The 27,792-nt window shown below is 46.1% G+C and overlaps 1 protein-coding gene across 1 annotated transcript in view; it reads right to left on the bottom strand.

Annotated features, from left to right (window-relative positions):
- Nucleotides 1-1,255: 1,255 nt before the first annotated feature.
- Nucleotides 1,256-27,792, bottom strand: part of Tmem132d (transmembrane protein 132D) — a 637,993-nt gene continuing 611,456 nt past the window's right edge. The window contains exons 6-9 of the mRNA XM_052168292.1: nt 13,281-13,486; nt 9,664-9,937; nt 7,079-7,270; nt 1,256-2,437 (exon numbers count right to left, since the gene is read on the bottom strand). Of these exons, the coding sequence (XP_052024252.1) occupies nt 1,256-2,437; nt 7,079-7,270; nt 9,664-9,937; nt 13,281-13,486 (1,854 nt within the window). The remainder of the gene's footprint in view (nt 2,438-7,078; nt 7,271-9,663; nt 9,938-13,280; nt 13,487-27,792) is intronic.

Here is a 27,792-nt window from a genome sequence, read left to right as displayed (position 1 = left end):
CACACACATACACCTACACATACCCGCTCACCTCTCTCATGATGTCCAAGCATGCTCAAGCCCACATTCCTGACACTCACACCTCTTATAGTTTAGAAGAGTCAACCTGCACTGAACAGTTGGCTCTGTCTTAAAATACCCTGATGACAAATTCTTGGACAGGAGACCCAACATGAGGGGCAGCAGAGCCCATCACAAAACAGGTCCTCTGTGGTTTCTAGGAAAGCAGGGAGAGGGTGGGGAATTCACCCCAAGTCCTGTTTACACTCTGGAGACCATTCTCTTCACAGGAATATGTGTCCCTGGGACATCCTTTGTAGAATGCCACCTGAAGTTGACACAAAGCTCAGGGGAACTCAAGGTGGGGAGCAAATTCTGGGAATCACACTCCCTTCCTCACTTGCAAATAACCAATGGCTGAAGGGTATCAGTAGAGTGTAGTGATCAAGTTCAAATCTTGTGAACTTGGTGTAAGGAGCCGTGGGGTTTATACCCAGTATCCTACTGACAGGGAGCTTCTCTTAATTGCTCCAATGATGTGTGTGTGTGTGTGTGTGTGTGTGTGTGTATGTGTGTTATGTATGTATGTATGTATGTATGTATGTATGTATGTATGTATGTATGTATGTGTTTCTTGGCATGTAGTTACAAAGATAGTTGTGGACTTGTTTACCCATTTCCTTTCTGCCCTGCTAACCTCTTCCTTGGCCTGTCAATAGTTCCTGGTCAACTTTGACCCCATTTTTGGGAACTATCCACTCAATACCCTGCTTCCCCTAGCCAGCTTCAGTGCTACATCTGCCTATGAGCATACTTAGAGTCAGCCCCACTGATCCACTCAGATGCCATGCCTCTTGCCCCTGGCCCACGCATACTCAACCTGAGCCTTGCCTTTTTAGTCTTCTTTTTTTCATGATCTGAAATAGTGATTATCAGAGCAACATGGGTCTGACAAGAAACCAAATTGCGAGAGTTCTTTTCTGTGAACCCCTAAACACGCATCTTTGTTCCAGGTTTGACAACATCTTGCCATGCACAGTGAACCTCCTGAGTTGAACCAAAGCATCATGCACTGGCATGTGCATGGGTACCGACTCTGGGCCTCCCCAGCTAAAAGGAGATCATTTCCCAGGGTTCTATGGACAGTGCTGCCCTTGTGGTGTCCTCTTGTCTCATTTCTCCCCTGGGCACATGTCTACTCCCCATACCCAAGTGGGTTAAAGGCTGAAAGGTAAGAACAGCATTGGTATCTCCGTTATACGTGCTCATGTAACCTCTCCATGCAACTGTGAGGTTCTGCGCACTCGCCCGGGTCCAGGGCCTGGCAGACCCACTTAATGTCATCCTCATTACTCAACACCATGGTGTTCCCAGAAGGACACCCATCATCTGAGGAGATGGCTGAGAATGTGGAAAATGTCACTCTTTTCCTTTTGGAGGTAGGGGATGTAGGGGGTTCGCTTTTCTGTTCTTTGTCGTCTGTGAGCATGGCTCCCGTGGACCTGAACAGCTGTCCATTGATGCTGCTCTGAGAGTTTGAGCTGAGAAGGAGTTTGCTCTCCTCAAAGTCCAGGCCCCTGTCAAGGGCAGTGATTTGCTCCTCTGGGGAGGAGGCGAAGTTCATGTGGTTCCCCAACAGCTCTGTCCGGTTGCTCAGGCCAACCCAGTCGTGAGAGTGACTCAGACCTTCCTGTTCCTCAAAGGGAACCTGTTTGTGCCTGTACTTCAGGGCAAAGGTCACACAGTTGATTAAGAACACCAAGATAGCCAGGCAGAAGACACCCAGCAGAGCATACATGCCAATTTCAAGGTCACTCAGCCCCTTGGCGGCTTGATCAAGGTCATGATCCTCAGCGCCCACATTGCTCCCGGGGAGGTCCATCTGGTCTGGGAAGCTGGTGAGGTCTGTGGCCATGGTCTGTGAGAGGATGATGTCATCTAACAGGTTTTCCTGGCCTTCATTCTTCTGGAAAGTTGGCCTCTTGGTTGTACTGCCCCATCCCTCCATGAGCCCCATAGAGGAGCTACTGTAGTATGGCCCCTCAGGGCTCCCCCATTCCTGAAAAGGCTTTTTGGACCTCCTGTCATTGATATTCTCCACATGAAGCCCGGCCCCAAGATGTCCGCTCTCACTGCTGTTGGGGTTCGCATCATTCTGTCCAAATTTAACCTTGATGCTGGCTGTTCCCACAGCCAGCACGCTCTTCCTCTTAGACTTCTGGCACGATTCACTGATGAGCAGTTCTACCTTCACCAGGGCCCCCTGCCCTTCGTTTTCTGCAGCGATGATAGGCCACTTGAATTTGGGGTCCTGGAGGATGGAGACAACCTTCTCATCCAAGGATGTAGCCATCAGGGAGAAGTCCTTCTCATCATAAATGTCCAAGGGTGTGACAGAACCATCGCTGAACTGTACCCAGCAGCTGATGGCCGCTTCCTGTGGGGCAAGAGAAGTGGGTCAACACGTGGAGCAAGGGAAGTAGGTCAACATGTGGAGCAAGGAAGTGGGTCATCAACATGTGGAGCAAGGGAATTAGGTCAACATGTATCTGGAGGTTCAGCAAAAAGTTCTCTCTCTCTCTCTCTCTCTCTCTCTCTCTCTCTCTCTGTGTGTGTGTGTGTGTGTGTGTGTGTGTGTGTATGTGTGTGTGTGAAATCTTCTTGTGGCTTCAAGGAAAAGTCAGTCAGACTATGTAGAGAAAGCCACAAGATGCTCTACCATAGAACACAGAGGGGTGTGAATTACTATAAACAGGGTGGACAGAGGTGGGGGAACAAATAGGGTCAGAATAAACCTTCTAAAATAAGATTGGTGAGGTTGGGGCTGTAGCTCAGTTTATAGAGTACTTGCTTAGAAAATGTAAAGCTGACTTCCATCCCTGGTACCATATTAACCCAGGTGGGCATACAGTTCTAATCTCAGCACTCAGGAAATGGAGGCAGTAGATTAGAAGTTCAAGGTCATCCTTGACTTTGTAATGAGTTTTGGGGTAGCCTGGTCTCCAGAAAAAAATTAAGATTGACTTATTTTCTTATCTGTTAGAAGATAGACAGGCTCAGAGACTGCCCAGGATCTACTCTGTACAATTATAAATGGCTTGTGAAACAGTATGGCCGGCAAAGGGGCTCCTTCAGAATTGTCATGGGTATAAATTTAATGTGGTCATCATGTCATCTGACACCATCGTAGCATCCAATCATGGCCACACATATGGAGGGCATTGATCTGGATGGGTAGAGAGATTGACCTGCAGGACCACAGAAGACCGTGGTTTTACTGGTCCTACCTTCTCTTGGATATAACTGACTTGTGCTCACCTGGAGCTAAAGCTATGGCTTAGGGTAGGCGTGAAATCAGCTAGAGATAGTAGGGGACTTTGCCTCTATTTCAACCAATGAGAAGAAACTTGGGGACATAAAGGCAGCCTGCAGCCAAGGTCTTTGTGTGTTTCCATCTCTTGGCTTCTATACTCTGTGCTTAAATGTTTTCATTCATTCACAGCTTGAGCCTTTGATCTTGGATATGTGGTGGATGGGCACTTCCACTGTTTTCCTCTGCCTCAGATTCCCTGGAGAGCCTACTCCACCCCAAGCCCTGTCTCCATCTCCCAGAGTATGCAAATTCAAGCCCAGTCTGGGAACAGCTCTCAAGAGACCTATGCTTTACAGGCTGGCTTCAGCTAGTTAGAAAGGAGACTACCATAATATCCCTTAAGCTGAGCATCCCTGAGTGGGGTCATGCCCCCCTCCCTCTCTCCTTTATATCTGAGAGAAGAAAGATGGACTGAGATATTAGCTCAAAAGATGGATGAGGAGAACTTAAAAAAACTGGGGACTAAGGCCCACTTTGGGGCCACCATGATAACTCAACAGATAAGGAAAGACATGAGTGTGGTAGTTATGCACAGTAAGATTAAAAAAAAAAGGCAAGATCTCAGAGAAATGAGTGTGGGAACCAGATGACCCTGGTATTCCCACTAGGATCTGAGAGTCTCCCATCTTCCACCTATTTCCTTACTATTGGTTGGTTTGTTCTCTGTCTCTGTCTCTGTCTTGTCTGTCTCTCTGTTTCTGTCTGTCTCTCTGTCTCTGTCTCTCTCTTTTTTTCCCTTCATTTCTTTCCCATCTTAAGAGCCCTTCTTGGTGACCAAAGTAAATGTTTCATGGATGGTGCTTAGCTTGGAAGGAACAAAGCAAGATCCTCAAAGGTGGTTGGTGGCTTCCACACCTTCCTTTTGTTAGATGTTAGCCTGAACCAGTTGCTGTGTGGGAAATTGGTCAGGATACAGTACAAAAAATGTCACAGGACCCAGCACTGATCTACCAGCCTGTTCTATTGTGCCAGGAAATCTCAGCAGGGGATGCATGTGGATGCCTAGCTTTTTGAATTTGTCAGGTCAGAGCCAAGCTGTATAAGGGGACCAAAGACCATGCAACCAATCCCAGAGCTAACCTTAGGGGAGCAGGTGACACTCAGCATGTGGAGGACAGGGATGGATTAGTTCTATTCTGGCTGTGTCTTATCGCTTTTTAATTCCTAACTGGTGACAGTCTGATTTTATCATCCACTGAGCTAGGAAGAAAGCTCATCTCTTTCCTTTCCTATCTGCACTTTGCAGGCTGGTGTCCATCCTTCTAAACAAAAGGAGTTTTGATTTTTGCCAAGAATTTGTATCTGTTACTAGGAATATCAACACACACCCTCTCTCTCTCTTTTAAATTCCAAATCTCCTATATAAGACCGTGTGATCAGGGCTTAATGATCGGCTCACAACTGCGAGGGAAACTTGAGGTGCAGGTCCAGCTGGAAGCTAGAAGGGTCGAGGTGGTGAGCTGGCCTCCATTTTCTTCCTGCTGTGAGCATGGTCAGTTTCTGATGATGCCTGGTGCTTCGAGGGAGGCTGAGTCTAGCAACCTTCCCCCACTGAAGGTATCAGTGGAGGAAGGGTTTCTGATGGGTAGGGAAGCTTCCAGAAAAGTCTCTCCATGAGTTGGATGAATGTGATCCCATGCAGAGAGAACTGATTGCTGTCTTTTGCTGTAAAGTTCACTTCATTTTCTATGTTCCATCTAAGAAATAATGTCTGTTTACCTCTGAATAGGAAGGTAATCATATTCTATCTGCGGATACCGCTGGGTCAGTACACACACACATACACACACACACACACACACACACAGTCACATACCATAAAACTGCACACTTTGGAGTACATTCATAAACACACAATACAAGCCCACACAATACAAGCAATACATGCTACATACACATACATACACAAGTATACAGTCCACATGCAGACACATACACAAACATGCACACAACCAATGATAAATATAACACAGGATACATAAACAAGATTCAGCCATGCATACACCCAACACACAGTTTGCTCCCACAGGCAGGCACATAGACATACACATAGGCACATATGCAATACAAAACCATATATAACAGACAATACAATACACAAGTTACACACATACCCACAAACAGACACATACACGAGCATATGTAAGACACACAGACTGGTACATTGACAAACATATGTTCTATGTTGACTGAACTTTTGTCAATTTGACAAACCTAGAGGATTCTGGGAAGAGGTAACTTCAATTGAGAAAATGCCTTCATCAGATGCCCCTGTAGGCTACTCTATGGAGCAGTGTTTTCATTAGTGATTGATGTGAGGAGGCCCAGCTCACAGTGGGTAGTACTACCTCTAGGAAGGTGGACCTCGGTGTAAGAAAGAAGGCTGAAGTAAGCCATGAAGAGCAAGCCGGTAAGCAGAATTCTCCCATGGCCTCTGCTTCAGTTCCTATCTTGGGCTTCTGCCTTACTTTCCTCAATGATGGATCATGAGCAGTCAGTCAAATGACTCATTTCCCCATCAAGTTGCTTTTAGACATGGCGCTTATCACAGCGATAGAAATCTAATAAACATCCACATACATAACACAAATGTATAACACAGCCTCTGAGAACACTGGCTTCAAATAAAGAGAGAAGAACTATATGACCTCACGTCAGTTCCCTGTTTCTGCCTGAGCAACAAGAAGAGGTAGCATACTCTTTAGCTCAGCCTTTAAACCTCCTGGGACCTGACTGTAGGCTGTGGCAACTCTGAGTCTGCTCCTGCCTCTACCTCCCTCCTACTGCTGGGTGAGGCCAGTATACCAGTCAGGGCTATTTAGACAGGAAGAGAGTATGACCCACTCTCACACGCTTGAGTGTGGAGGAGAGGGGAGCATCCCTTCAGAGATTTGGCTGTTGGCTACCTGCTACAGTGTTTGCCCATTGCTTCAGTAAGTTAGGAGGCAAGAGGTTTTGCGTTCATACCTTAGCAGCTTCTTTGCAGTCAAGAAACACTGGACATGTGATGTCTGTTTGGAGTATGTGAATCTCCTGGCGAATCTCCCCACCTGCTGCTGGGTTCTCATAATGGGATAGTCATCTGGTGTGAAGTCTAATCTAGTGTTTGCCCCAGAGATGAGAGTTCCTAATAGACCCAAGTGACACGATGTGATCTTGCCCCCAGGTTATTTCTGATTGATGAATAAAGATGCCAACAGTCAACAGCTGGGCAGAAGGGACATAGATGGGTTTCAGGGTTCCTAGGCTTGGGGGTCAGAGGAAAATCACGAGGGAGACAGAGAAGAAGGCAAATGGAAAAGAAGGTGCCATGGGTTAGGTGAGTTGTGAAAACATGGCTACCAAGGGCTGGCCAACGGGAGTTAAGAGCAGTCCAGATAAATCATAGTAAATAATAACTCGGGTTTATTGATAGGAAAGTAGATTTTAATAACATAGAGGGTGGATCTCTTTTCAGCTCTTGTGGTGATTAAGGCTTATTATAAATATAAAGATTGGGTGTGTCTTTTATTCAGAAACTAAATGGTCAAAGGCAGGGTAGAAACCCCTGATTGGGATTACAAATTTCTACAACAGTCTACTTAATGTGTGACTGCTCTGGTGGATGCTGACCTCACCTGGTGTATAGTTGACCTTACCTATTGTGTGCTGACCTCACTTGGGGTAAGACTCAGCTGATGTGTGTTTCAAGTCCCACTTCCTTACCTGTTTGGGCCTCTGCAGAAGTTCCTGAGCCACTGCAGTGGCAAAAATGGCTCTGTTGCTCCCAGGGCTGAGCTGCAGGGATAGTGAGAGCCCCGTCACCAGCTGGACCCCGAGGTCTGTGATGGTCACCTTCTCATCCAGTACAGTGATGGTCTTCTCCGCAAGGATGGCATCCGACAGAGGGGACAGGATCTGGAGGGGAGAGCCAACATGACAAGGGGAGGCTCTCTGTGGTCACAGTGCTCCATCCATCACATGTCATGAATGAGGGCATGCAGGAACAGTGAGAGACACGGAGCCCCCAATGAGCCCATGAGAGCAGAAGCAGGCCTCCTCTTAAAATCTTAGTCATGGGAGTGTAATGATGTGATCTTCTTCTACATAACAGCATGGGGGCAGGTAGCAAGTCCATGCTACCCTCTGAATACCCACATACCAACTTCAGTTGTCATACTCTTATCCTCAGCAAGAGGGATTAGTGTCATTGTTCCTTTGAGTGTGGTGACTCCTGTACAGAGCACAGGCCATTCCTGCTATTACCAGTGCACCCTTATTTAAAATTATTCAACTTCCAAATGTCCCTCAGAGAACCATGACTTGACATGCTAACTGTATATTTACTTCTGTCTCACATGGGAAAGCCAGCAAGTATGGCTTCTTGGGGCTAGGGTGATGGCTCAGTGGTTAAGAACACTAGCATCTTGTAGATGACCTGGGTTCAGTTCCCTAGCATCCATGCGATGGATTACAACCACCTATAACTCCAGTTTCAGGGGATGACACTCCCTTCTGGCTCCAGGCATGCATGTGGTGCACATACATACATGCAGGGAAAATACCCATACAAATAAAATAAAAATAAATAAAAACAAACCTCAAAATAGGAAGTAGGGCTTCATGGTCCAAAGACCATCTAATCTATCTCCTGCTAACATCTCTACAGTTAGAGAATTTTCTTTTTCTTTTTTGAAACAGGGTCTCACTGTCTAACCCTGGCTGGCCTGAAACTTGATGTGCAGACCCAGATAGTTTTGAACTCATAGAGATCTGTCTCTATTTCCCTAGTGCTGGTACTATAAAGGCTTTCGCCAATACATCAGACTTTAATTCTACTCTTTGAGAAACTGAACCATGAGATCCAGTAGCATCTTGAAATCTTATCTTGCCCCATGACACCCACCCTTCCACATCCACTCTGAATCCAATTTGGTGCTGATATTCTAGTCTTGATTCCCTCTGCATATCTCTAGTGATCATGGAACATGATTCTCTCCAGTCCAGCCCTGCTTTTGAAGGATGTAGAGTTCGCTTTTTTCATGTTCTATGCATTCTCAGTGTTCCTGGGTAAATTAGGTCTGCTCCTTTGCCTATCTGCTCTTTTGACCTTTGAATTTTGGGGCAGCGTTTCAACAAACCAATTTTGAAAGGGTCTCCAGGGCTCATGTTCTATCCAATCATCACTGGTTTATCTATCTTGACTGTTCAAATGACAATGGGCACATGTGGTGGTTTGAATATGTTTGGCCCAGGGAGTGATACTATTTGGAGGTGTGTCCTTATTGGAGTAGGTGTGTCCTTGTTGGAGTAGGTGTGTCCTTGTTGGAGTAGGTGTGTCACTGTGGGTATGGGCTTTGAGAGCTTCCTTCTAGCCACTTGGGAGCCAGACTTCTATTTGCCTTCAGAACACAATGTAGAACTTTCAGCATCTCCCACACCATGCCTGCCCAGATACTGCCATGCTCCTGCCTTGATGATAATGAACTGAACCTCTGAGCCTGTAAGCCAGCCCCAATTTAATGTTGTCCTTTTAAAGAATTGCCTTGGTCATGGTGTCTGTTCACAGCAGTAAAACCCTAAGACAGCATGAGAGGAAAGTTCCCAGAAGAACATGAATAAATGAATTTGTCACTTGGGAACTCTGTGGGACTGAGTGAAATGGTCTTAAGGCTGGATGCCCTCCTGACATAGTCTCTATGCTGCCTGCCTAGGAAGGGTGTCCTTTTCTTCCTTGTCACCATATGATTCCTTTCTGGACTTGAATCATGTATCAAAGTGAATGTTTAAAGCCTAGATAAGATAAACCTTTATCTAAGCCTGAGCTCCTAGGTGTTGACATTGTCTTTTAACTTTCTTCTTAGTTGTTTGATATAAGTAAGATTAAATGTAATATTTTCATCATCATTATTATTATTACTATTATATTATTAATCATGCGTGTATAGGTTAAAGGAAAACTCTCAGTTTTAGAGGGATAGCAGGTTCAGGTGACTATAGTCAATATCAAGGAGCTGGTCAAGCCTGTGATTCAGGCAGGGTGAACTTCTATCTAGGGTGTTGCCTTTCAAGATAGTAAGATCTGCTATGGTTAGGGGACATGACCAAGAAGAAGTAGAGCCCTGTGTCTCCCGTGTATTGTGTGAGGTGTCTCAGGGTCCTTGTTCCATATCATACTCAATCTGTGGAGTTGGTGATTTCACTAAAGTGAGCCCCAAAGGAGACTGTTATGACCAATGACAGACAGTTGGCCAATTCACCTGGCAGAGCTGGGGCACAGAACGTCTTGCCCAACTCTGCAGATGCCTCACCTGAATCGTGGTCATGCCCAGCTCCTGGCCAGTCAGGATCTGCCCTCCTTGCAGCTTAGCAATCCTTGGCTCTTCCACCTGCATGAAGTCAGTGATCAGCTCTGTGATGTCCACCTGCCAGTCAGAGCCCAGCAGGTAGGCCAGGTGTCCCCCGGGATCGGGCGCCTCAGCCACAAATTGGGTCAAGACTCGCACCATGGCGTGCTGGTACTGGAGGGTGCAGCCTCGGCCCTTCTTCTCGTCATCCTCCTCCTCCTCACTGTCCCGAGCTGGCCTGTCAAAAAAGTAATTTATTTTGGCATTTATTTGTCTGAGCCACTTTCGGGGGCTCCGTGAATCTACCTCCAAAGAGTTTCAGCTTGCTTAAGGCTCAGGTACACACACAAGGTTCAGGGTATTAAACCATTGGTGTGACAAGAGTTCTAATTGGACAGAGCAGAGAGGCATGACAGGTGATTAAGATCTTCCCAAAGACCCATACCTCTTGGCATTTACTCTGTACCAACCCCTCTTATCAGGTATAGATTGCATTTTATAACTCTCTTCAAAGTGATTGGATAGCCCATCATCATTTTAATTAACTCTATATTAATGATGCATAATAAGGGGTTTCATTAGGACATTTTCATGCATGTGCATGATATATTTTAATCATAGCAATCCTTGCCATTATCCTCTCATCCCCTCTCACTGTTGGTCTTTCTTATATTAATCAGCCTTTCTACTTTGTGTCTTTTGTTGTTTTGGATGATGAACCAATGAGTTTCTCTAGGATTGCTTCGAGGGACAAGTGCGAGAGTTTAGTTACAGGAATCAACGGCTAAACCACTAAAGACAGTGTCTCTCCCTCCCCAGCCACAATTACTTGCCAATAGATATCAAGGGTCAAAGGCTCTTTGAGGATTTGCATTCAGGTAATGGTTGTTGGAAGGAAGAGTTTGTTGTGGATTTGGTCTAATGCTTGTATTACATTAATTGGGTTCCCAAAATATCTGCATGCCTGTATGTAAGACACTGAGAGTCTCTGTGCCCAGTTGGTTCTGATTGGTTAAAAAAAAAAAAGTTCTCAGCAGCTAATGTCTGGGCAGGGAGACAGAGGCATGACTTTAGGTTTCTCAAGCAGGGGGACCAAGGGAGGAAGATGGGACAGAACTGCTATGATGGGAAAGGAGTATGGACCAGGCTTGAGAGGTGCAGAGGAGAAAGCATACCAGTCTTGTAATAGCCAGGGAAGAGCATTCCCAGAGCCCCCCAATTGGGTCTAGGGCAGCAAAGATAGAGTATAGATTTTAGTATGTAATAACTCAGGGATATCAGAGGGGAGGTGCTAGCCACATAGAGCTTAAGATGAGAGAGATTAAGCCCAGCCATTGAGCTACTTAGGGCATATCAAAATAGAAGGCTGTGTGTGTATGCATGTGTGTGTGTGTATGTGTGTGCATGCGTCTTTCATTCAGGAACCCAGAACATTTGGGCCAGGTATCAAGGAACACACCGCTACCTCTGGGTTAATTTGATCAGAGAATAGGTTAATAGGAAACTGCAAAAGTTCACAAGACCTTTTACTTGTTTCTTAATATGAGGTCCCACTATGTACCCAAGGCTACAAGTCTCCTGCCTCAGTTCCCCCAAGTACCTGGCTTTATGATTGGGTTTTAAGCTACTGACATCAGTGTGGTTTGTGTTCTTCTGTGGCTTCTGTCCCTGGCCCACTCTGATGAAGCAAGTTGCCATCATCTGAGCTCCCCCCAAGGACACATCCACCTGGCAGGTACCTTTCTCTACTGATCAGCAGCTAGTGAGGAGTGGAACTCTGTAAACAATGCCTGAGTGAGCCTTCTCTGCAGGAGCCTCCAGTTGGGGTGCCAGCCTCCCTAGCGGAATTCAGCTTTTGAGACCTCAGCTCCTGGGATTTCATTAAGCCACACCCAGCTGCTCCTGTGCAGAATCTGAGAGTCTGAACACATCATTCTTCAAGCCATACTGAGTTTTAGATTAAGACCCTGAATCACACAGTGCTCAGGTTTCCTTTTGGTTGCTCTGATAAAACACACACACACATACACACACACACACACACACACACACACACACACACACACACAAAACCAAAAACCAAAAACCAAAAACCAAACCAAACAAAACAAAAAAATCACTCTTGACCAAAAGCAACTTGGGGAGGGGAAGGGTTTGTTTGGCTTACACTTCCCAGTCAGCATCCATCATTGAGGAAAGTTGGGCAGGAACTCAAGTGAGGGTATGAGGAGAAGATCCATCCTGTTTTCTGGCTTTCTGACTCATGCTTCGCTAGCTTTCTTATATAGCCCATGACCACTTGTGTAGTAAATGGTGCTACCCAGAGTGAGCAATTAATAATTAAGACACTTCCCTACAAACATTCACATAGATCAACCCAATCCAGGCAATTCCTCAATAGTGATTTTCCACTCCGATGATTCTTGGCTGTGTCAAGTTAATAATCAAGGCCAACTGGGGCATTTTGTAATATGTAGTTAATATGACTGGGTTGTCACCCAAAAGAGGTGAGCGTTTACTGTGAGGTTAGGGAGATACCATAATCAAGGCAGACAGGAACACGGGACACCAAATAGACAGACGCTAGCTGTTCTCTCTCTAATATCTTGTGTGCACTGGCCCATTCCCACCATCAATTCAACCTCCATTCACACACTGACTGTCCACTTCTCAGTCCAAAAGCCTGAGATGACCATTTATCAGAACTGGCTAGGTATCTTCCAACTACATCATCATCACTACCACTACCACCACCACCACCACCCACTCCATCATCTATCCCAACCCCTGGCAAACCAGTTTTCTGAAGAAATATCTCTAAGGACCATCTTCCCACTGTTTTCTGTATCTACCACCTTTCTCCTCTATCTCTAGCCCCTTCCAGAAGTCATGGGACTAGAGGGTGAACTTCAAAGGTGAAGACTAACAAAGTCCTCTCAAGTGACAACCGATCTCACCTCTGTTGTGCACCCACAGCCTACAGGAATCTCTCCTTACGTGACAGGACTCATGCTTACTTTGACACTTGACATGTCTCTAGTGTATGGCTGTGTGCACAGGCCTGCAGTGACATTGAGAAAGCAGAGCCTGAGCATTGTGACTCTACCTCCCCAGTTCTCATCTGGCCTTCTGATGGACAATGGGAGGCTCACCTCTCTACCGAACTTCACCCCATGGTATGACAGGTACACTATGACAGACAAGCTTCAGATTTCTCACCAGGGCCAAGAACTCTGATCTGCTCTGGCTTGTAGAATGGCCTCTGCTGCTTGATTCTACCTAAAGCCAGTTAGTTCTCTTCTTATCCTGAGCCTCATCTACATGATTTCCTCCCCAAGCTCATCTTCCTGTAGATGGTGCTTGTGTCTGGATTCCATTCACCTACAAGGCAGAGTCTAGGCACTTGGTCACAGTAAATCACCATGTGAATCCTTGTCTCTGCTCTTACCTGTCTGCTTCCCTCCTCAAGTCTAACCATAGTGGACATGACTTTCTGCTATGGATGCCCAAATGCACAACACATGTGTGCATGCACACGTTCATACACTCACACATGTACATACATGCTCATATACACCTACCTTTTGTTGGAGACGACGGGGACCCGCCAGCCCTTGATCTGGTTTAGCTCCATGTCTGAGACCTCAATCTGCAGGGGTAGCCGTGGTACCCATACTGTCATCTCCAGGGGGCTGCTCAGGTGCTGGTAGGTGAAGTTGACTACCACGTTCACCTTGCCCTTCATTTCCTTCCCATTGACAAAGACATAGTCACATCTGTCAGAGACCTGGTGGGGAGGAGGGAGAGAAGCAGGGCAGGGGAAGGTGAGCTTCATCGCAGTCCACAGACCAGGGAACACGGCAGTGCCATATTTTGGAGTCACCATGGTGGGACAAAGCAGGCACAGGCAGTTGCTTTGAAGGAAGAACCTGTTATCAGAGTAGACCCCTGCAGATGTAAGGGGGTCTAAAGATCTAAGGATCTTTGAAGTGGTAAGTAAAGTTGGATGCATTTATTTATTTGATTGTCTATTTACTTTTCCATTCTTGCCTGTGTGTGCATATTTGTAAGCATGTGTGTGTACATACATGTGCATGAGGAACACAAAAGTTGAGGTCAAGAATCCATTCTTCATCCATCGTCCTCCTTATCCATCAAGGCAGAGCTGCTTAATCAAATTCAGAGCTCATCTAAGTGGCTAATCTCACCCGGCAGCTTGCTCTGGGTATCCCTTGTGTCTGTCTTCCAAGGCTAAAATCACAGACAGGTTGCCATGCCCACCTGATATTTATGTGGGGTCTGGAGATCCAAACTCCCGGTCCTCACACTCTCAAGGTAAGCACTTTTAATTCCCGAGCCATCTCTCTAGTCTTAAAACGAAGGCTCTTGATTGATGGGGATTAGCCGCAAGTGTTTGGCTTGGTTCTGGCTCTGTTCTAGATGTCCTTTAGAGAAGGATACTGGTAATTTAGGGGAAGGGAGCAGACACTGTGGCCTTGGGAGTAGGAGGCTGCACTATGAGCATGGAGATTAGGGAGGGTAAGGAATGGGACAAGTCAGATTGGTAGCTAAAGAATCCCAGACTGCTTCCTGCTTCCTGCTTCCAGATCCTTGGCCTTCAGAACTACAAGAGAATAAATGCATTCTTCCAAGAGCCAGCTGATTTGCCCTTCACTGGTTTTAGTAGAGAGTGGACCCAGGGTGGAATATGAAGATGGATTCTGGGACGAGAATGGGTCCCCTCACTTGTGCTTCACTCGCTCGGCACAGGGAGAGGAAGGCAGGTGTGAGGAATTCACTGACCACTGGCCATGATACAGGTCAGGAATGGATTCTCAGCTCACCCAGTCTCATCCCAGCCTCAGGACCACACAGGAGGCAGTTACAATTGTCAGCAGTTGTGCTCGCTTCGACAGCATATATACAATTGTCAGCAGCACTTCACATATGACAAACCCAAGACCAAAGGACACTGATGACTCTTGACACCACAGGGCCGTGTCCCCTGAGTAAGGGGGTCTGATAAGGTCCTCCATGCCTCTGTCTTCCCTGCCCCATCACAGATGCCATTTCAGCCCAGGGCTCTTCCTTGCCATCTTAAAGTATGAAAAAACCTACTTTTAACACTTAAAGGGGTGTGAAGGAAAGCAGACAGAAATGAGTAGGTTGTGCAGAGATCACAAAGGCGTTTCTACTGAATGTGATTTTGTCTGCTGTAGAAGCAGTGTGGATGCCGGATACAGGGGGCAGGCTATTGTGAGGCTCAGCCTGGGTGGGGAGGTTGATCGGTAAGAGTGAAAAGAAATGGGCAGCTGGCTCCACAGAGGAGAACTCTGTCATCTTTAATGTCTGCCAATAGCAAAAGTACTTAAATCTGATTGCATTGTCCGGGGGTGGGGGGGGCGGGGGAACTAGCGATGGCTGGCTTATTATAATTTGTGGTCTGGACAGTGCTTGCCTTGCTTCAGGGCCCAGGGACTCTTTAATTTAAGGCCCTTTCTCTTTCCGGATTTCCATTTATACTTGAGGTTAAGCATCTGCAGAGGATCAGAGTCCTTGAAAGAGAGAAAGGGGTCAGGATGTGAGGCAAGTGGAGAGGAAAGGGGGAAAGAAGCAAGGGGATGAGGAGAAGATGGGGGAGGGAAGACAGGAAGGAGAGAGATGAGGATGGGGAGGGAGAAATGAGGAAAGAAGGAAGGAAGAAGAGAGGAGGGAAGGATGGAGGGAGGGAGGGAAGGGAAAAAAAGCACCCTGTAAAAAATTGCTGGTAAAACTCATTTTTAGAGCAATTGAGTCCTTCGTGAACGTAACTCTCAGGGCTTTTCTGAGAAACAGGTGACCCATTTAAAAGAGATTGGAGCTCATTGTGGGTGAGAGAGTCACACAGGCTGCCTTGGCGTTGAAGGAGCTGTGGTCTGGGTGCACCCAGCATAGTATTGAGTGCATAGCTGCCTTCATCTTGGCTCTTTAACTCAGCGTTTATGCCTTGAGGTGACAGAACGCAGTGGCAAGTGTTGGTGCAGGAGAGGAAGCTTTGCAGGGTCTGTGAGGAGGCAAGGTTGTGCAAACAAGGTCAGGGGATTGAAGAGCAGGGCTATGCCCAGGACCAATGTCCTGTGTCTGTGGGGCAAGAGCTGTGCACAGGACATCTTGTGTTCATGAATCAGGGCTGAACTCACATGTGGGTGTGTGAGGTATTACTTAAGCCAAAGGGGAAGACAAGTCTCCAAGAGTGAGCTTGGAGGATTGAGCGTCTGTCTCTGTGGTTCTCAGAAGATGCCCATGTGGTGCAGTTCACATCCTATACTCTGAGACAGTCAGATGAGCTACCCAATAGCGATTTCTGGTTCTTTAGGCTGTAGGGGCAGGGGGTGTTTGCCTTCTGTCTTGCTGGGACTATCATTCCCCAAAGAGTGGCCAAGTTCACTTGTTACCCTCTAGCTGCTACCTGGCTGCTGGTGAGATGGTGGCTGATGTCTGCCCACGATCTCAGAGTTGGGGTTGCACATAGCTGCTGGCACAAGCGGGAGTCAGAGATACAGGCGAGAAGAGCCTTTTCTTGGGGTGACTCACCACAGCCATGGGTTATTTGTTACCGTACTTCATGAGCCTCACCTTGATGTTATCCCAACAAAAGAGACAGGCTCCAAGGGCTGTATTCATAAATCAGAACCTGCCAAGTTGGCGCCATTCATAGGTTAAGCCTGGCTGAGCGAGGTGGATGACGGAACACAGGCTCACTCAGCTCTAATTATCCAAAAACTCAGAATGGGCCAAGAATCTAATTGGGGTGCCCACAGAGAAGAGGTCTCTGTCTTAAGTGACCTCACACACATCACTTGCATCCTCCAGGCCATGGGAGGGGCCCTTCTAATATCAAGGATGGTCAATGAGAGGAAGTGGAGGCAGATCCCGGAAATATCCAAGGGGAGAGACACAGCCAGGCAGCTTCCCATCAAGATGGTAAGGGAGGGAGGAAGTGCTTGGGCAGGATAAACAGATGGTGGTCTAGCCTCAAGGGGTTCCTGGACACACTTCTAAGCCTATGTGCTTGGGAGGGTTTAGATACATCTTAGAGATATCAGTGAATACGAATCATGCTTTTTATCCACTTAGACAATGTTGATGTGTGTGCACATTTGTGTGGAGGCTAGAGGTCTATTCTAGCTACCATTCTCAGGAATATAGTTCATTTTCTTGCAGAGAGCATCTTTCATTGGTCTGGGGCTCACTAATTAGGCTCAGCTTGCTGGCCAGTAAATCCTCCTGTCTCTGCCTCCCCATTACTGATATTACCAGCATGCAGTGCTGTACCTGGCTTGTTAATGTGAATCTGGGGGATTGAACTCAAGCCATTATGCTTTCCAGGAAAGTACTTTTCCAATGGAGCCATCTCCCAGGATTGATTTTTGTTTTTTTGAAATTTACTTTGTATAAATGTATTTCATTGTATATATTTAAAGTTTGTAAAACGAGAGTTTGGGGTTAACACAGATATTGGGGACTTTAATACAGTGTAGGAAAACAATGTATGCTTGTCTCTCATAGTGACCACCATTTGTTTCTGTGGCTGAAACATCTGGAATCTCATTTACTAGGACTTTAGAATCCAACCTTAACAGCAAGCTTCTACAGGAAGCTCCTGAGAAGTGTGACTTCAGAGAATGTGTCATGTACCTGAAGTCACCAAGCTCATGGTCATTATTCACAGTGGCCATGGTGACTCAAACCTTCTGCTTTAGGTTGGACTTCTCATCTGCTGTCTCCTGGTTCTTAGTGTCTCCCAAGTCCTTTCTATGGAGGGAACATACACATGAGTGTCCCTCACCAACACTGCCCCAAGTACCCTGCCCTGTGCTCTCCCAGCTCTAGAAGACCTGGTATAGCTGGGCTGGGTGTCAGCTAGGGAAATGTGAGTCTCAGTTCCTAAGGGGGCAGAGACCCTCACGCAGGAGGCCAGAGACACACACTGGGTTTCTTCTTATGGAATCCACAGGAGCAGGTCCCCTCTCTCCTTCTGTTCATAGCATCTGGTACTTAAGCCCCACAGACTCCCCCTTCTGGGAGATGAACCAGAGCGATTCAACAACCTAGGTGAACTGGCCGACTTTATCACTTCTTCGTCAAGTGTGGCTAATGGTACACGTCAAATCATTTATTAACTAGCACTTTACAATGCTGATGACTTCAAGGAGTGATTGAGTAACACTCTTCAGTCCCCTCCATAATCCATTCCCAGACACTCTCCCCTGCTCCACGATGGAGACAAAGCTAATATTTCTGACTCTCATGTGCATAATTCTGGCACTTATGTGAATTTAATGCTAGCTCTAAGCTCTTCTGGTTAAATGCTGGCTGCATTTAAATCTTATCGAAATATCACTTCTGTGGCCAAATTTATGTTCTCTGGGTATTTCTCTCTTTCCCCTTTTCTTTCCTTCAAGTGCTACAACTAAGGATAATATTCGCTTATCTTCGTTCCCTCAAACTGAGCAAACAGCGGCGTTCCACCGGGAGCTGGCATCTGTGCCTCAGGCTGGTGGTACCCTCTTGTGATTGGTCTTTATCTCTGGTGGAAAACAAACATCCTTAGTGATGGTGGCGGAGGTAAGGATGCAGCTAACATTTAAAGTTTGCTAAAGCAAGATGCTGTGTGTAGCACGGAAGTCTTATTCCATCTGTTCTTCATGGTAAATACACTAAATAATACGATTTGCATGTGAAAGCAGCCCCCACCCCAGGCTCATCTGTGTTAACACTTAACTGCCACTTGGTGGCACTGTTTAAGGAGGTTGTAGAGCCCTTAAGGACTGTGACCCTACTTGCAGAAATGGGCCACAAAACTGGGCACCTCACTTCCAGAAGATCCTGCTATACCACTCCTGGGCATATACCCAGAGGATTCCCCACCATGTAATAAGGATACATGCTCTACTATGTTCATAGCAGCCCTATTTATAATTGCCAGATGCTGGAAAGAACCCAGGTATCCCCCAACAGAAGAATGGATGCAAAAAATGTGGTATATCTACACAATGGAGTACTATTCAGCCATTAGAAACAATGAATTCATGAAATTCTTAGGCAAATGGATGGAGCTAGAGAACATCATACTAAGTGAGGTAACCCTGACTCAAAAGGTGAATCATGGTATGCACTCACTAATAAGTGGATATTAACCTAGAAAACTGGAATACCCAAAACATAATCCACACATCAAATGAGGTACAAGAAGAAAGGAGGAGTGGCCCCTGGTTCTGGAAAGACTCAGTGAAGCAGTATTCGGCAAAACCAGAACGGGGAAGTGGGAAGGGGTGGGTGGGAGGACAGGGGAAGAGAAGGGGGCTTACGGGACTTTCGGGGAGTAGGGGGCTAGAAAAGGGGAAATCATTTGAAATGTAAATAAATTATATTGAATTTAAAAAAAAAGAAGTATCAGGACATTCTTCAAAAAAAAAAAAAAAGAGTGGGCCCTGAAGGAGGTGTCTGTTTCATGTTCTGGCACGAGCGCTCTCTCTCTTTCTCTCTCTCTCTCTCTCTCTCTCTCTCTCTCTCTCTCTCATGTATGTGTATGTGTATAATTTCTTTTTTATGTGTATGGGTGTTTTGCCTTCATGTATGTCCTTAGATCACCATGTGCATGCCTGGTGCCACAGATATCAGAAGTTATTTCATCCCTTGGAACTGGAGTTAAAGACAGTTATGAGCCACCGGGGTGGGGGGGTGCTGGGAATTGAACCTGGATCCTCTGGAAGAGTAGTTGAAGGGCTGGATAATTCACTCAGTAGGTACAGTGTCAGTCTAGCACAAAGCTCTGGGTTTAATCCTCAGAGCTTTGTAAAAAAATGATGTGGTGGTGCACCCACATGAGGACCAGAAATTCAGTGTCATTGTCAGCTGCATAGCCAGCTTCAATTCAGTCTGGGATACCTTGAGATGCCACCTAAAATGGAGTCAGCTGGGGCAGTCAACTGTCCAGAGATGTCTATGTTGAATCCTAAATCTCCAGTGCCTTAAGAACTGATTAAATTGTGCTGGGGACACAGTTCAGTGTGTAAAGCACTTGCCTTGAAAGTCTAAGGACCTGAGTTCAAATCCTCAGAATCCATGTAAAACCTGGACACAGCAACATAACCCTACAGTGAGGTGGAAAGTGGAGACAGGAGAATCTCAGAAGCCTGAGGGCTAAGCAGCCTGTGTACACAGCAGAGCATGTGAGCCTCATCCCAAGGTGTGGATGAGTATCTGAGGCTGTCCTTGGATCACCCCATGTGCGCTGTGGCACGTGTGCTCTCTCTGTATTTACACATAAGAACAAACAATGCACGCACACATGCACTCACACATGCACTAAAAATATGAAAACCAATTAAATTAAATGGGTGACTAGGCTATGTTTGATCATACAGAAGTCTTTATAAAAATGTCAGTGCAAACATAGGGATGTGTATACAGTGCAAAGACCATCATAAACATAATGAAGACATAATGAGCAGGACGCCACATACACCCCAATGGAAAAGGTAGAGGCAAAACCAGTCCTGCCACCACACACGTGCACACACACACACACAACACATAAATATAATATATATGTATATAGAGCATGTGAATGAATGATATATATCATTCATGTATATGTGTACATATATACACTCATATATATGAATGACATATACATATGTGAATAATAATGAGGTAATATATTTCTTCTATTTAAGTCACTCACCCCACCCTGTAGAATTCGATTATAAACAGCCCAGAAAAACATACAATTGACCATATAGAAGAGCACAGTCATCTAAGCTGTCCCTAGAGACCGGTCTCTTATTTCAGAGGACAGTTACTGATTTGCATGGAGAAGAGGTCATCAGGGACTCAGGGGGAGTGACCTCTTGAGTGGGTTCCATGCATTGGTGCCAATGAAAGCTGGCTTCAGGGATGGCTGTCTTTCTGGAACCTTCCAAAGTTCTCACCTGTTTTGGCTTATCTTAGTCTTCTGGTACCCCAGTTAGAGAGCAAACTCATAAGGTAGCATTGCACCAAACAGGACAGAGGTAACTGAGATGGGGTAGTGTCTCTGGTTCACACGGTGTCCTGGTTTGGAGAGTATTGATTGAGAAGTTGTCTAGATTGGGTTGGTTTGAGGCTTATCTGTGCATATGTGTGCACACATGCACACGTGTGGAGTGTGCATGTGTTGATTGTTAATTGAGGTGGCACTCTGAATGTGGGAGGCACCATTCCCTGGGCTGGGTTCTCAACTGTATAAGAGTGTAAGAAGCTAACCAGGGATGGGCAGACGCAAGCAGGCAGCATGGGCACATGGTCTCTCTGCTCCTGACTATGGATGTGATCTGTTTAGCTTTGTTAAGTTTCTCGACTTCCCTGCAATGCTGGGATGTAACCTGGAGGTGTAAGCCATTCCTCCCTTACGCTGCTGCCTTTTTCAGTGAGAACAGAATTCAAGCTAGAATATATGGCTGAGGATATTTTACAATAGAGGTTTGTATTCTTTCCTCCAGAGTCCAGCCTCATGGTAAGACCACGGATCTCCTCTGAGGAGCAGAAGTTGAGTAGGAAGAGAAGGAGTGGGGCCTGGAAATAAAGATCTGGCACAAGGAATGTTACTAAAGAGCGTTCTCTCTGTTGGAAATAGCCAAGCCATATCCTACTGTCTTAGATACCAGCTATAGCCATTCTAAAGATAATTCTGAACAGAGTGCCCCATGAGAACCACTTACTAGAGTCTATCTTCCCCAATACTCCTCAAGGCCAAGTGAGACCCTTCTTGAGGGAACATGGTAGCTTTATCTTTGGGTGCCATATGATGGTTCCTAAGGACCATGGGGAGAAGAGCTGCTCGTGTCACTAGAATCTTCTTTAGAAGATGCTATTCCTCTAGCACCTTTATCACATGCCCAGGAGATAATGTCACTCCCAGCAAGTTTCAGCACCTTCATGGGGAAGGAGGAACAATATGCTCAGAGAACATTCTCTTTAGTCTCTGGACACATGTACAGAGGCTTCCATTGTCTTCCCGTGGCTACTCACTAGGCTTGGATAGAAGATCATTTTTCACAATGGCAATAGCCTCCAGAAACTCTGCTTCAGCCCCAGTTGAGAGGACTGGATGGCAGTCACAGTGGGAGGCTGTGTGGTACACTGTGGGCTGTGAAATAGCAGGCTGGCCTCCACACTAGATGCTAGTAGTACCCTTATACTAGTGGAGTCAACCATAATGACTTAGATAGACACTGTCAAAGGATTCACAGGGTCTCCCTGCAAGTGCTACGTGTTTCCCATGTGTTTATTGTAGCCACACAAAGGTCCCTAGTCTGTATCTCAAGACCATCTCTACAATGCAGCAAGAAACTCTGAATGAGAGGATACTGGTTGCACAGCCAACAGCCCCCTCAACCCCCCCCCCACACACACACACAACGCCTTCCCTTATGGACCAATGACTGTTGCTCTAGGTAAGACACAGGGCTTAGAGTGAGCCAACTTGCCAGTGACCTCTGCCATCCACTACTCTTCCCAGAGATCTTCTGTGACTGGAGCAGCCCCATCTTTCTTTTCCAGAAAAAGGCAACTCTGAGATCCAGTGAAATTGATACATAGAGAAGATTGTATTTTCCAAAGATGGCCATGACCATTGTGCCTCCTGCCTTACCTCATCCTCTCCTTTACAGTGACGTTGTGAGGGCTCAGATAAAGATCTGAGCCCAACTCCATCCTGGATTCTCAGCCCATCTCAGAACTAGCTTAAACAATAGAACTTGTTTCCAATGAATCTGTAATTTCTTCCTGACTGTCATGGTCTCTCTCTCTCTCTCTCTCTCTCTCTCTCTCTCTCTCTCTCTCTCTCTCTCTCTCTCTCTCTCTCTCTCTCTCTCTCTCTCTCTCTCTCTCCTGGCTGGTTTTGTGTGTCAACTTGACACAGGCTGGAGTTATCACAGAGAAAGGAGCTTCAGTTGGGGAAGTGCCTCCATGAAATCTAGCTGTGGGGCATCTTCTCAATTAGTGATCAAGTGGGGAGGGCCCCTTGTGGGTGGTACCACCTCTGGGCTGGTAGTCTTGGGTTCTATAAGAGAGCAGGCTGAGCAAGCCAGTAAGAAACACCCCTCCATGGCCCCTGCATCAGCTCCTGCTTCCTAATCTGCTTGAGTTCCAGTCCTGACTTCCTTTTGTGATAAAAAGCAATGCAGAAGTGTAAGCTGAATAAACCCCTTCCTCCCCAACTTGGTCATGATGTCTGTGCAGGAATAGAAACCCTGACTAAGACATTCTCTCATTCTCTCTCTCTCTCTCTCTCTCTCTCTCTCTCTTCTCTCTCTTCTCTCTCTTCTCTCTTCTCTCTCTCTCTCCCTGTCTCCTTCTCACTATGTCTCTTTTTCTCTGCATCTCTGTCTGCTTCACTTTCTGTCTATAGAATGGAGGAAGAATAATCTGGCCAGGTCTCAGAAGAGCAAGTCTTTGGGGATGCAAACGGGAAAGACCAACGGGGCCCCTAACCTGGGAGCTTTCTGGCCTGTTTTCTCCCATGCTCCATATGCCTTCCTCATTCTCAAGAAGCACAAAGTAAACAGTCATCAGTGAGTCAGTGTATACAGTTCTCTTCTTTATACATGTATTTGTGTGGGTGTGGAGGTACCTGTGTGAGTGGTGCCTGGACATACATGTGAACATGTGTGTGGAGGTCAAAGGATAAGGTCAGGCATCTTTGTCAATTGATCTCCACCTTGTATTTTTGAGGTAAGGTCTCTTACTCAACTTGGAGCATTGACTCAGGTATGCTGACTGGCCAGCGACTTCAGGGAGCCTCCTGATCCTACTTCCCCACACTGGGACTAAACACCATGCCTGGCTTTTACATGGGTGCTGGGGATTGAACTCAGGTCCTTGTGCTTACACGGCAAGCACTGCTGGGCAGCCATCTCCCTAGCACTGTATTCTTTGATTAATTCTGATTTCTCATTCTTGAAAGAAGTTCAGTGTTTGGCATTAACATACCACTAGCAACAGTTCTCTCCTGGTTTGGTAGGGCTTGCAAAAACTATGAAGGACAGTGGGGAGAGACTGTCCATATGTGCCACTGCCCACTAATGTACAGTCCTTATGAAGAGTCTCACTCCTGTGGTAGGTTTGTCCCCACCAAGTTCTGTGGCTGTGAGCAGAGAGAGCCCTCTACCAAGATTTCCTCATACCATACACATATATCCCTCTGCCTGTGTTTACAGAGGGCACATGATGGTCATTGTGTATCCTTTGCCCTGTCCCTGTCCTCACAGTAACCAAAGGAGTCCTTTGGGGAAGAGGAAGAAGCAACAGCTTCCATGAGTCACTACAATATGCTCATTGCTCAGTCTGTCAGCATCAGGCGAGCAGGTCGAGCATACTGTATTCCTATAGCCAGGAGAGGATAACTTCTTTATCATCCATGTGGGTGGTAATGGGTCAAAGCCTTCCTCTCAATAGCTCGTCCCTCACATCCATTATTACGCTCACCTCTCTGGGTGTGTTCAGCACAAAGCAACTTCACAACAGTCCATTCTTTAAAGAGGCTATCAGCGTCTTCTCTTGAACTGGCTGTATCCTAGGTAACAGGAAGTGGTCCATGTTGGCCCTGTAGCAGCAGGACCTATGAGTAGAGGATGCCCAAGGCTTGACCATGTAGATGCTTTCTGTCTTTCAATAGAAGAGGAATAGGAGGTTGTCCTCAAGACTGAATAATATGTGTAAGTGATTTGTGTAATAGTTTGAATAAGAATGACTCCCACCGGGAGAATGAAAATTGAATAAATCAGGATGTAAAGTAAATAAATAAATTAATTAATTAACAGGATAAAGAAGAATGGCTCCCATAGGCTCATATGTCTGAATATTTGGTTCCCAGGTAGTGGAAATTTTGCGAAAGGATTAGGAGGCGTGGCCTTCTTGGAGGAGGTGTGTCATTGCAGATGTGGGTGAGGACCTTTGAGGTTTCAAAAGACTCACCCCATTCACAGTGTGTCTCCCTCTGCCTTCCACTTGTGGATCAAAATGTAGAGCTCTCAGCTGTTCCCTTCCGCATGCATTTGTTCCATCAGGGACCCTAAGCCTCTCAAACCATAAACCCCACATTAAATGTTTCTTTTGATAAGTTGTCTTCGTTATGCTGTTTTGTCACAGAGGTAGAGAATAATGAAGATAGTTCTCCTCTTCCACTAGAGTTCTGCAGTGGTTGCCCTGCTCACACACACATAACAGATCTTGAAGACATTAAGTCATCCGTTGTAGGTCCCACTTTGATTAGTGTGCTGGGGGCTCCTCTTGCTCAGGTTCTCTGGGGATGACATTCTTTTCTGCTGATGCAGCAGTCTGGCAGACTCTATATGGCACATGTCTATATTTTCTTCTCTGCGTCCAGCGGCAAACTGTTCGTCTATCTTACCAGATGTCCCTGGTCCTGCTGGAGCAGCTGTGACATCCAGCAGCAAGGTGGGAGGCTGGGTGGCTCAGGTTGACTTCTCTCTGGCTTCCTCAGATTGTGCAGAGGCTCAGGTTTTCTGAGCCCTCCTGTTTTCTCTGCCATGTCTGTGGTCTGGGGATTCACTTCTTCACCCACAGAGTGATGCTCCATCTGTAGAATGAGCCATGTGCTGACCCCTGCCTGTCCCTGTTCACCTTTGGATTAGTTCACCCGACCTATTTCTACCAACATTTTATTATGAAAAGCACTAATCAGAGGAAAATGGAAATTGAGCACTCACACCCACTGCCTTACTTCTATAATTAACGTCTTGCAGTGTTTGCTTTATCACAGATCTGTCCGCCTCACAGCCCTCCATCCATCTGCTTTTATGATCTGTCTCAAAGGAAGCCACAGACATCCATTTCCTATACCCCTGAAGGCTTCAGACCACATGCTATTGACTAGAGTTCAACCATCATAAAAAAAAATGTGACCAAACAAATCACTCTGTACTCTTATTAGGGTCAGGACACTGCTATCACTGGAATCAGTAAAGTTGACTTCTTTCATACAGGTACAATGGTAAATACTATCAGGAGAGACGGGACACTGGATATAGCCTGAGACTCTCCAGACTGGTGGGTCTCCCTGGGTCCAGGTGTTCCATTGTCTCTCTGGGTGTGTGGCCTTGCACGCCTCACTACTTTGGGGATAACCCCAGCTTCATCAGGCTGTTTGAAGACCCAACGAGACATCAGATAAACCTGCAGAAAGTCAAATCCTCTAACATTAATATCTACACTTTTTACATTTATGGCTACATTTTCATATTCCTATCTTGTCCATGGCCTTTAGATCAGTGGCATCTTCGGCCAATTAGGATGTCTCAGTGGCTGCACAGCATTGGGGTTACCACTGGCCTCCTTCTGTCTCCATTTCTTTTTTTGGCATAATGATGTTGATGTGTCTTACCTCCTTGGACCTCTCTGCACTCCCCAGAGCTGACCGCACAGAAGGAGCCACACGTGTGTCAGGATTCATTATCCTTTTGTAATAAACTGCATAACTCAGCGTCCACATAAACCAGCCAAGCTTGTGTTTTATTATTTGTAGATCAGAATTCTGGGGAGTTGGAGAGATGGCTCAGCAGATAAAATCATCCACACAGCGGCTTATAATAGCTTGTCACTCCAGTTCCAGGAGATCTGACACCCTGGCCTTCATGCACAAGGCACACACATGGTGCACAGACATACATACAGGTAGAACATGCATGCACATAAAATATAAATAAATAAATCTTTGAAAATATCTCCAACCTAGTGTATTTTGGAAAAATGCAAAAACCAAAACAATAGAAAACAAAAATCCATGCCTTTTGTTGTTTTTGCTCTTTTTATGGCTGTTGTCCCATTTAACTGAGATAGTAATGACCTTCATAGACCTGAAGTGATTCTGGCATGGACTCATTATGTGGCCCAGGTCAACCCAAACTTGAGCCTCTATCTGCCCTGGCACCATGAGCGTTGGAACTACAGGCATGAACACTCAGTTTATTGGGCTGGAACACAGACAGCCATGGCACAGCATTGTAAAGCAGCTGCTGTCTGCACCGGGAAGTTCCACTGAAGACAGAGTACAGAGGGAAACCATGCAATTTACCCAATGAGGCAGGAACTCGGTGGGGGGATGTTCCCAAGTCCCAGCTCAATGTGCCCATGTCAAAGTTGCTGATGGTATTTGCTTGTTTGTTTGTTTGTTTGTTTGTTTTGCCAATCTCATGTAGCCCAGGTTGGCTTTGAACTGGAAATGTTAAAGAGGACTTGAATATCTGATCCTCCTGCCTCCACTTCACTAATGACCTGCACCACTACTCCTGGTTTATAGGGTGTGGAGGTCAAACCCAGGGCTTCATGCATGCTAGGCAGCCCCTTTGTCAACTGAGGCACATCCTGGCCCCTGAGGCACATCTTTAAAATTAGCCCAGGTAAAACAGCAGGCAGTTAAATCTCCTAAATACTACTAACCACACTGTTTACATTTAGGCTTATATTTTCATATTCATATTCATATCTTGTCTATGGCCTTTAGCACAGTGGCATCTTGGGCCATTTAAGATGTCTCAGTGGCTGCACAACATTGGGGTTACCATTGGCCTCCTTTTGTCTGTGTTTCTTCATCTGGCATAAATGACATTGGTATGTCTTACCTCCTTGAACCTCCCCGCCCTCCTCAGAGCTGACTGCATAGAAGGAGTCACGAGTGTGGCAGCCTTGGGGGAGAAGCTACTTGGGACTTTATCTGCTTTCACTTAATTAGTACAGATAACATAGCTTGCACGCAACAGTACTCGAGGCTGCAGCACTCCTGCAGCTGAAGGGTTTCCTAATTGGAAAACAAAACCATGCCAGCATTGTGGAGGTAGGGTACCAGTGTGGGATAATGAAATCATCATGACTGTGCATTTAGTAGGGATTAGTGATAAGTACTGACTTATCAGGATGAGCATAGGAGCCTTTCTTTGAAGGTTCTGATAGAATGAACCAACAAGGAATGGTTCTGTCCATCTCGGTACCATAAAGTTTTTACATTGACAAAGAGCTTCTCTGCCTGTGATTAGTATCAGGCAGTTACAA

Source organism: Apodemus sylvaticus, chromosome 22 (assembly GCF_947179515.1).
Source record: "Apodemus sylvaticus chromosome 22, mApoSyl1.1, whole genome shotgun sequence".
NCBI lineage: Eukaryota > Metazoa > Chordata > Mammalia > Rodentia > Muridae > Apodemus > Apodemus sylvaticus.
The sequence above is the reverse complement of the archived record's forward strand: the minus strand, read 5'-3'. Positions and strand labels throughout refer to the sequence as shown.